Source organism: Oryzias melastigma, linkage group LG5, assembly GCF_002922805.2.
Source record: "Oryzias melastigma strain HK-1 linkage group LG5, ASM292280v2, whole genome shotgun sequence".
In the NCBI taxonomy this organism is placed as follows: Eukaryota; Metazoa; Chordata; class Actinopteri; order Beloniformes; family Adrianichthyidae; genus Oryzias; species Oryzias melastigma.
Window position 1 is genome coordinate 29,786,550 of NC_050516.1, and position 10,586 is coordinate 29,797,135.

The 10,586-nt window shown below is 37.5% G+C and overlaps 1 protein-coding gene across 2 annotated transcripts in view; it reads right to left on the reverse strand.

Annotated features, from left to right (window-relative positions):
• Positions 1–1,241: 1,241 nt before the first annotated feature.
• The window catches only part of slc38a3b (solute carrier family 38 member 3b), a 46,920-nt gene continuing 37,575 nt past the window's right edge, over positions 1,242–10,586 (reverse strand). For both annotated transcript variants that reach the window (XM_024269299.2, XM_024269298.2), the window contains 7 exons: positions 9,861–10,034; positions 8,905–8,984; positions 8,710–8,810; positions 8,079–8,203; positions 7,852–7,996; positions 5,710–5,813; positions 1,242–3,456 (listed from right to left, as the gene is read on the reverse strand). In XM_024269299.2, coding sequence (XP_024125067.1) covers positions 3,352–3,456; positions 5,710–5,813; positions 7,852–7,996; positions 8,079–8,203; positions 8,710–8,810; positions 8,905–8,984; positions 9,861–10,034 — 834 coding nt within the window. In that variant the 3' untranslated portion in view covers positions 1,242–3,351. The remainder of the gene's footprint in view (positions 3,457–5,709; positions 5,814–7,851; positions 7,997–8,078; positions 8,204–8,709; positions 8,811–8,904; positions 8,985–9,860; positions 10,035–10,586) is intronic.

The following is a 10,586-nucleotide window of genomic DNA, read 5'->3' on the forward strand; positions in this document are numbered from 1 at the left end:
GACGAGTTGCCTCGACGTCAGCTCGGTGACTTGTCGCGATACTTCAATTAAAGCAGGTGAACTCGTCACCGTTGACACGCGTGGAGCCAATTAAAGGAGCAGCCGCGCGGCAGGGCGTGAATTTAAGAGGGAAGGCGGGGGGCGTTTATGCTCACGCGGACGCGGCCGCGAGCGCCGTCCCGACCCCGGCAGTTCTGCGGGATGCCGAGACACGCAGGTGCGGGAGTCGCTCCGTGTCTGTGGGAATGTGGAGTGGGGAATTTAAAATGGCCAGTATCTGCATCACATGCTTATGAAATACTTTGACATGAAATGAGGCTTTTAGTCGGTATGCAGCGCCACCAAGTGGACGAAATCGAAACATATCTGTTGATGGAAGGCGAAGGGATGAATTACAGAATGAGCATTGGTATCATATTAGAAAATAAATTGGAAGAAATCTGTTTAAACGTCATTCTCTACCTTGCTAAATGTAACATGTAACATTAATGTCAGAAAGACATTTTAAAAGCACAGGTTCAGGGCATCTTCTATACAGTCAATGGTTCTGGGTCATCAGGAGACAAGGTGATGTAAAGCTGAGTAACTATGGGGTATGATAGCTGTCAAAAAGAAACGTAATCATAAATCATTTTTTGTATTCACAAAAAGAAATTCGTATTCATAAATACAAAGTTGTGTAAAAAATTATATTTTGTGCCAAACTTACATAAAAAATACGAATACAACATTTATTTTTACGTTTAACATGTCTCTTTTGAATACGAATTTTCCTTGTTTTGATTACGACTTCTCTTTGTCTGACGTAGTTTTGACAGTTAGGTAGCAGGAGAAATCCGTATCCAAGACAGAGAGAAGTCGTATTCAAAAGAGACATGTTAAATGTAAAAATAAATGTTGTATTCGTATTTTTTATGTAGGTTTGGCACAAAATTTAAATTTTTGCACAACTTTGTATTTATGAATATTAATTTCTTTTTGTGAATACAAAATATGTATTTATGAATATGTTTCTTTTTGACAGCTATCTTACCCCATAAATGGGCCCTTGGGGGACCCTACAGCTAATTTTATGGATTCTTGATTACCATGTTGACAAAAAATTGTAAGATAGGAATAAAACCACTTAAGAACATGAGAGGCCCACCAGACTCTAAAGTAGTTGGAGTAAAATTAGGTGATCCAAGTCTGCACCCAGATACCGTTTTCTTTATGGTTTAAAAAGACGACCACAGAGACCATTTAAAGGCATCTACAATTATTTTATTTACCAAACTAAAACTGTCCCAAATATTTACACTTTACAAGCTACAGTAAATATGCATGAAAATAAAAAAAAATGTTTACATTCAGATACTGTACATTATTAATATAAGGTTGTTCATCAATATTTCATTTTTATTTACTGGTATGGTTTTAAAGATCAGAATATTGAACAGAAGCTGTTAAATATGAAACATGTGACATAGGTTCATTGAATGTCAATTACAGAAACTGATTTGATATATGTTTGGTAACAGCCAGGACTTGTTTTAAAACATTTCAAAAATGTAGGTAGTTGGTTGTTATTTTTGGCTTATTTCTTTACAATGAACAGTATAAACAGGACAATGCTAAAGTTCATCACAGCAAAATACACGAAGGGACAGAGAAAAAGACTAAAACTACACATTTGCAACAGTCTTTACAAAGAAAAACTTTAAACAAAAAAAGTTTTTCAAAGTTGCAGAGTGGGGATCTTATTTTCAAAAGAAACTTGGATTAAAATGTGATTTTTCTGTGGGTATTTTGAGCATTTTTAAATCAAATATTATACAATTTTTTTAGTAAACTTAGTAAAGTATACAGTAGTGTTCAAATCATTTATGCATGCTATTTTTTAGGTGGTGGATTTACAACTGTATTTTTTTTTCTTTCACACTTCCTAATTCGCCTTTCATCCTATCAACCAATATGACATCACAGACTTAAAAAGCGAGAACAAAAAATTTAAACTGAAAGTATTACTTTAACAATTATACACAACATTTCCAGAAGCTAAATCAGTCACCGTGCAGCCCACAGATGAGAGAAAATAGAGATAAACATGCAAATCTAAACTGTCGAGATGTTCAGAACACTTCAAACCAGAGAAATGAAGAATAAAGTTCCCCTGCTGCCCACCTCGGCATTACTCACACCAGCAAAGCTTTACCTCGTTGACGCCGGCCATGAACCATCTTTGCATTATGTTGCTTTATGTCCAAATACTTTCATCCACAAAATGCATCTCCAAACACAAGATAGTAAACAAAAAAGACAGGCAATATCTAATGTTAAAGTAATTTAAAAGATATTTTCAATGGAAAGTCATTTTTTATCTCTTAAATGCAATAAAATAAATTTACATCTCTGGATATTTCGCCATTATCTCTATTATAAAAATGATCAAAAGTACACATATTATAGTTTTTGATGTAATTTAGGTGTTTGTATATTTATTTAAGCCTTTCTTAATGTGTGTGGTGCACAGTCTATGTCTAAATAACTATTTTCTAATACTTATTTTTAATTGTGTGCAGCAATAGTTGATTCTCTGAAGGAGATTCCTTTTTAAATAGAAAATGTTTGAAGGCAAAGATCACAGTGTGGTACGTTTGTGTGATTGATTTAGAGCATATTAAAATAAATGTCTGTTAATATGCAGCTTTTTTTAAATCTATGTACTCTTTAAGAAAAAATACCATCATATTGGGTTTTTTGTGTTATCAAAAAGTTAAAAATAGTCACACATGAATTGTAGTTATCTAAATAAATATATGCTTTACTGTATGCTTTGGTTGTCATCCCGAATGCTGCAAGGCACCAAAGATTAAATGCAAATGAATCACGCCTTGGACCTATTCTACATTTCTGTTAGATATGTGAGATCTTTTCTCTGAATGCTTCCGTGTCTCCTGGAGAAATAATATAAATTGTACAAACCTTCGTCTCCAGTACAGTACCAGCTGTTTGGGTGAAAATAAAACCTTATTTTCAAGTTATTTTCACTACTGAAGTAGCCTCTGCCTTATTTATATCTAATTATTTAGATGAATTCCATCCGCTCTTCATTTAAATTAAATAATATAATATTAGTATCTGAAATGTTTTGTTCCGTTATTGATAAGTTACAGTCAAAAGTTAATTTAATCTGATGCACACAAGTGTTTCCTATCAACATGCCACAATATACTGTTTATTTTCAAAGCTGACAAAGCCCCCGCTCACTGCACAGCTGCTGATGTGTTTCTCCAGCTGTGATGCTGCTCCTTCAGGCTGGCTGCACTACAGAATGAGGCCTTTTCCTGAAAGCGCGCGGCACAGCGGCGGTTAGTGGCCTCCCGCTGCGCGGCTGGTCCCACTGGTCCAGTCGATGATTATAAAGCTCAGACTCATTACCATAAAGGAGACACCCAGAACGGCAAAAAAAACAGCCTGAAAATGAGGGAGAGAGGGGAGAGATTCAATTATCCAGAAGTCTGGAGAAAAAAAAATACAAATCTGCAGTCTAGTATTACTACACTGAACAAAACTATAAAAGAAACACTTTTGTTTTTAATCCCATATGTCATGAGATGAACTCAAAGATCTGAAACATTTTGTACAGAACACAAAATAACAAATTATCTCAAATATTGTTCAGTATCTATCTAAATCTGTGATAGTGAACACTTCTCGTTTGCTGAGATGATCCATCCCACCTCAAAGGTGTGCTATATCAGGATGCTGATTAAACAGCACGATTATTGTACAGGTGGGCCATAGTAAGATGCTTATTAGAAGGCATGATTATTTTGCAGGTGTTCAATATCAAGATGCTGATTAAACAGCATGATTATTGTACAGGTGTGTCAAATTAAGACGCTAATTAAACAGCACAATTATGGCAAAGGTGTGCAATATCAATGTGCCAATGAAACAGCATGATTAATGTACAGGTGTGCCATATCAAGATGCTTATTAGACAACAAGATTATTGTACCGGTGTGCCATATAAAAATGCTGATTAAACAACAAGATTATTGCACAGGTGTGTCATATCAAGATTATGATTAAACAGCATAATTATTGTGATTATTGTACAGGTGTGTCAAATTAAGACGCTAATTAAATATCAAGGTACTTATTAAAATGCGTGATTATTGCACAGGTGTGCCATATCAAAATGCTAATTAAACAACATGATTATTGCACAGATGTGCCAAACTAAGATGCTTATTAGACAGCATTATTATTGTACAGGTGTGTCATATCAAAATGCTAATTAAACAACATGATTATTGCACAGGTGTGCCAAACTAAGATGCCTATTAGACAACATGATTATTGCACAGGTGTGTCATATCAAGATGCTGATTAAACAACATGATTATTGCACAGGTGTGCCAAATTAAGACACTAATTAAATGGCACAATTATGGCAAAGGTGTGCAATATTAAAAGTGCTTATTAAACAGTGTGATTATTGCACAGGTGTGCCATATCAAAATGCTGATTAAACAGCATAATTATTGCACAGGTGTGCCAAATTAACATGCTAATTAAATGGCACAATTATGGCAAAGGCGTGCCATATCAAAGTTCTGAATAAAAGCATGATTATTGTACAGGTGTGCCAAATTAAGATGCTAATTAAATGGCACAATTATGGCAAAGGCATGCCATATCAAAGTTCTGAATAAAAGCATGATTATTGCACAGGTGTGCCATATCAAAATGCTGATTAAACAGCATGATTATTGCACAGGTGTGCCATATCAAATTGCTGATTAAACAGTATGATTATTTTACAGGTATGCTAAATTAACATGCTAATTAAACGGCACAATTATGGCAAAAGCATTCCATAGCAAAGGGCTAAATAAAAAGCATGATTATTGCACAGGTGTGCCTTATCAAGGTGCTGATAAAAAAGCATACAATTCTGTACAGGTCTGCCATATTAAGATGCTGATTTAATGGCACTATCATGGCAAAGGTGTGCCATATCAAGATGCTTATTAGACAGCATGAATATAGTACAGATGTACCATATCAATATACTGATTAGACAGCATGATTATTGCACAGATGCTGTTCAAACAGCATGATTAGGTGTGCCATATTAAGATGCCTATTAGACAGCATGGTTATTGTGCAGGTGTGCCATATCACAATGCTGATTGAACGGGATGATAATTGCACAGGTGTGCCATACCAATATGTGGAATAAACAGCGTGGTTATTGCATAGGGTGTGCCTTTAAAAACGCTGATTAGACAGGATGATTATTACACAGGTGTGAATTAGACTGGCCACAACAAAAGTCTGAAACATGCTGTTTTGTTTTGTTGGGTGGGTCTTGGCACTCAGAGAACCAGTCAGTCTCTGGTGTGACCACCTCATGCAGTTCTGCTTCACATAGAGTTAATCAGGTTGTAGATTGTGGTGTGTTGACTGTTGGTGCACTTCTCTTCAATGGTTGAGTGAGGTTGCTATGTATTATGGTATTATGCTGCTTTGCTAATCATACTTTCTAATCAACACATTGATAGGCGCACCTGTGAGGTGCGATGAACTATCTCAGCCAAGGAGAAGTGCTCACTTTTACAGATTTAGACAGATTTGTGTTGCGCTTTTATTTTTGTTAATTTTATGCAGATATAGGAAATCATTCCAGCTTATGAGATGCTTGTTAACATCTCTTACCACTATCTTGGGAACAGAGGTCATGGGTTCATCCTCTTTGGGAACGATGCGGATGTAAAAGACAGCAGGGAAAATGAAGATGAGGCAGGGAGCAGATGTGGCACCTGAAAAAGAGTCCAGATTCACTTTGTAATCTTACTTTTTTTTTACTGATTTAGAGTATTTTTACTTACTGGCAAAAAAGAATTGAAAATACTTTTAAAAACTTACTCAAGTTTAAATGTTTCTTCTAAAAAAACAAGCCTGAATGTAACTCGACAATTGGAGTTAGTCAAATAAAAATAAATAAATAAATAAAAACGATAATGACAGAATCTCAAACTCCAATTTTAATGAAGCTCAACACAACAAGAATGCTTTTGAAAAGATCTACATGTTATTGTGTTTTTTTCCCTTCTTTGTAATGACATCCTTCAGTCAGAGAGGTTTGTTTGTCAAACTTTCCGACTTGTTCCCCCTTTTAATAGCAAAACCACCGGACTGGAAAAGGTTACATAATTGCCACAAAGAAAAAACAAAAACCAGCTTTTACAAGTTTGAGTACTACACAAATGTTTCCTTGCCCCAATTTGTTTGTGAGCAGCAGTAGCCTGATTATTTTAAATCATAAGACCATGCATATTTTTGCAAAAAATAGGCAACATTTTATAATAAAAATGAAAACAAAAAAAAATCAAGTGTGCTGTTTAGGTTCTCTTTATAATTATGATTGTTTTTTATTTCTCTTCCTTGGTACCTTATGCTTAATATCCTGAAAAAGTTGCTGCAATCCCCTCGTCATGTTGTGCAACAGTTATCTTTTCTGTGAGCGGATGTCCGCTCTGACATGTGCGTACATCTGTTTGTGCAGTAATCAGATGTCACATGTTCAACTTTCCCCTCTGATGTATGAAGTTCTGCCTCCACTCTGTGGACAAAGCTTGATAATTATATTGACTTAGTCCTTTGATCATGTTTTTTTTTTTTTTTGGTGCTGCCACACAAGCTTCAGCACGGAACATGTTGAGAAGCAAAAGGTGAAAGAAAGACGTTTCAATGAGAAAACTATATCGTGCAGGACTATCTAGTGCCCTGGATTTTAAAAGCAATTTGGACACAATTCTTACTACTTTTCTTTCGTTTTTCTAAACGCCGGATAAAAATTGAATCAAGGGAAACATTTCACAACGTTTATTTGTGACTCCACTGTGTTCTGATGATGAATATGTGGACGCTTTATTAAAAATTACATTTAAACATGTTTTTTTTTTCCAAAAAATGTTCGACCACATAACTAAAATAACAAAACCCAGTAGTGTAAGACTGCTGAGGACAAAGAGGAGAAAAAGGAAAAAAAAATTAAATGGCAATTTTTTAAAGTAAGGTTTACTTAATTAAAATTCAGCAGTCTTATACTTCTGGGTTTTGTTATTTTAGTTTGGGGTATCTTGGTAGTCTTAGTTTGCAGACTTTATTTGTTTTTCTTTAGATAGTTTTGGTTAGACAGTCCTTAGCAGGGAGCTGCTGACTCAAACGGTCGACATGGCTTGCTCAGCAGTCTCCCTGACTTACTGTATTTTATGTTTGGCCAAAGAGCCACCATGGAGAGACAAAAGAGTCACATGTGGTTCTGGAGCTGCAGGTTGCAGACCCCTGGTATAGATCATAGGTGACCAGTGGGCCAGTAAGCCAAATTTGGCTCGCCAAAGGTCATCTTTTGGCCCACCAAGTCGTGGCTGTAGTTAAAACCCCCTAACCTGGTTCACATTGACTCTCTATGGCACAGGTGTCGAACTCCAGGCCTGGAGGGCCGGTGTCCTACATGTTTTCCAACCAACCTGCCTTTGAAGCTCCTTATTGGCCAAACACACCTGATCCAGGTAATCAGCAGCAGATGAGGCAGGATTTCTGGAAAACCAGTAGGACGTCGGCCCTCGAGGACTTGAGTTTGACACCCCTGCTCTATGGTGTTCCAAAACTCTACAGCTGTAATATACCTTTGGCCTCCAGGTGGTGCTGTTAGCTCTTTCTTTGCTTGTGAAGGTGAAAGTTTCAAATGCAGAAGCCCAAACACGTGTTTACATAGACTTCTCTTTGAAAGTGGTCACTTGAACGCACATCGTCGAGCATGAACAGTGACCGATCTGAAAATAGTATTCTTACCAATAACACCAAAGATGCCCAAAATGTTTGGAGCAAATATCACGAGCATGTTGATGAAGGAGAGCAGAATGAGGGCGATGAGGACGTGGCGTATCCAGCTAAAAGGTTTGGTGGGGAATAACATCTGGAGGATGGCTCTGCGCACCTGCAGACATCAAATTCATATTTTAAAACACACCAACATGGCTTTATTTCAACAATAAACAGAAAAAAAGGTTCTCACGTACTGGGAACAGGACAATCGGCACCGTCAGAGTCACGGCCGTAAGGACAGCCACACGCACACACAGGATCAAAGTGTCATAAGGATCAATGCGGCTGTATGTGTGCAGCAGTTCAGGCTCCACTTTATCTGCAGGAAAACATCGGGAGAAACCAGTTCCTGAATGTGCACCAACATCAAAGGCTGCAGTGCTTTGTAGAAGCTGCAGCGAACAAGTCGCCACTAGAGGGAGCTCTACTGCACAGGACAGGACAGACTCATATGACAGGAGAGCTATTTATTCATCATTACATGACTCTGGAACAACAAGTTCAAAAATTTGGGCTTTAGAAAGGGGAAGTGGCATTTAGAAAGAATTATTGGAAACATTTTTTGGAATAAAAGGGTCTAAAAAAAACACGATTTTGTCAAGTAAAACAGAACTTTAAGGACATGGCATCAAAAGGACATTTACTAAGTAATAATCAGGTTTTTAACTTCATTTTGATTTATTTGCATGAATTACTTATTTTTTGATTCTGTTTGCATTTGTCAACAGTTAGAGATAAATACTGAAGAAAAGGATTTTTTTTATATTTGCATTTATGGATTTAGTGGAAAGCAGCCCGAGAGATTTCGGAGGCACCTGCGCTCACCATAAAAGGTCAGGTAGCCAAACAGAGCAGCCAGAAAGTACATGGTGTACATAACAAGGATGGAAATATTGGACACCTTTTGCATCTTCTTCTTTGATGGACTGAAATCAGAAATTTTGGAGTTGAATAAAAAGAAAGCTACATTCTGCACAGAGCTGTCATCAAACACCACAGGGTTACGAGAGAGTGACTCACTTTCGAAGCTCGGTGTAGATGGGCAAAACCTCAGGGTGGCAAACAAAAGCAAAAGCCAAAATAGGGATTGTGTAAGCCGTCTGTAAAAAAAAAAATAGAGTGCACAGACACGTTACTTCCTATTATTAGCCAGCCTCTTGAGTAGGAGTGTCAAAATCAATCGCACAGGAGGCCAAAATCAGAAAACACAACTTACATCACGAGCCGAACAAGATAAACATTTATTGAACACAATAAAACTACATTTTTAAAACTTTAAAACAGTAACTTTTTAAAATGATTATGAACTAGATGTATAGCATTACCTGCAATAATGTTAGTGTGAATGCTCTAAGCTGAATTTGATGACTGATAGTTGAAGATGCTGAAATTTATCGCTGAAAGCGCTGAAGCTGATAGCCAGCTAAAATATCAGCTAAATATCAAATTAGCCTAAAAAACAAAATAAAAAAATAGGTTAGCCAAAACAGCTAGCATGTAGCTGAAAAAATAGCTAAACTTGAAAATATCCTAAAAAAAAAACTTAAAAAGAAAAGCCTAAATTAGCCAAGATAGCTAGTATATAACTGAAATATTAGCTAAACTCCAAAACAGCCTAAAAAATGTTAGTAAATGCCAAAAGAAGTCCAAAAAGCTATCAGAAAGCCAATTTTTTTAAAACTTTAAAACTGTAACATAATTATGAATAATAAAAAGGCAGGAGTTTTATTTCGGAATAAATAAACTAAATGAAATTACTTTCAATATTTTACTCTCCATAAAAATATATTTCATCAAATTCTACATATTACAAAATGAGCGCAAGATAACATCTGGCCATTATTAACAATAAAACAGAATGATCTGGAGGGCCGGATAGAATTACCCAGAGGGCCGGATCCGGCCCCCGGGCCTTGACTTTGAGACGTGCTTTAGTGCCTCTCAAAGAGAGAGTTTGTGAAAAGGCAAAGGCTTACCTGTGTATTGAGGGTGATCATCCGAGGGCCGCAGTGGGAGTCGTCCTCCTCAGGCGCAGCCCCGGTGATGTACTCCTGGACGTGGTTTGAGACGTTCAGGCTGTGGTGAGCAGCAGTGCTGTTGACTGAAAACTCCTCAAAGGGGCAAGGAGTCTGAAACTTCTTAAAGATGACCTGCAGGGAAAGACGAGAGAAAACAATCCATCAACAAATTCAGAAAAAGCTTAGAAGAGCCCAAAGAGGTGCATTCACACCGAACGCGATTCGCGCAGCGGAGGCGGCCAGTTTCAATGTTAAGTCAATGGAGCAGACGCGACATGAGGCGTGGAGCGTTTTTTGAGCGGCAGGCGTGGCGCGAAGGTCTGCCAGCAGCTCAATTTAAGCATCGAGGCGCGAATTAGGCGGTGCAGCCAAAATTTAAATATCTGAAGCTTGACAGGTCGCCATGTTGCATCTGCCAATCAGGAACTCAGCTTTGGTCATGTGACGTTTTCAGTGACTCGATCAGCGGGTAAAATACTAATCTAAAGCGAGCATTTTCTTCCCTGAACTTCCATCTTTTTCCTTAACCACTAGAGCTGCAGGATTGCAGAGCTCATCCGGCTACTTCTGGGCGAAGGGAGGATACACTCTGAACAGATCGCTGGCTTTCACTCCAACGGAGGAGCTCACTTGCTCAATATGTCGAGAGACAGAGAGCCGTTGCAAGGTCCGGAGGCTGCCGGC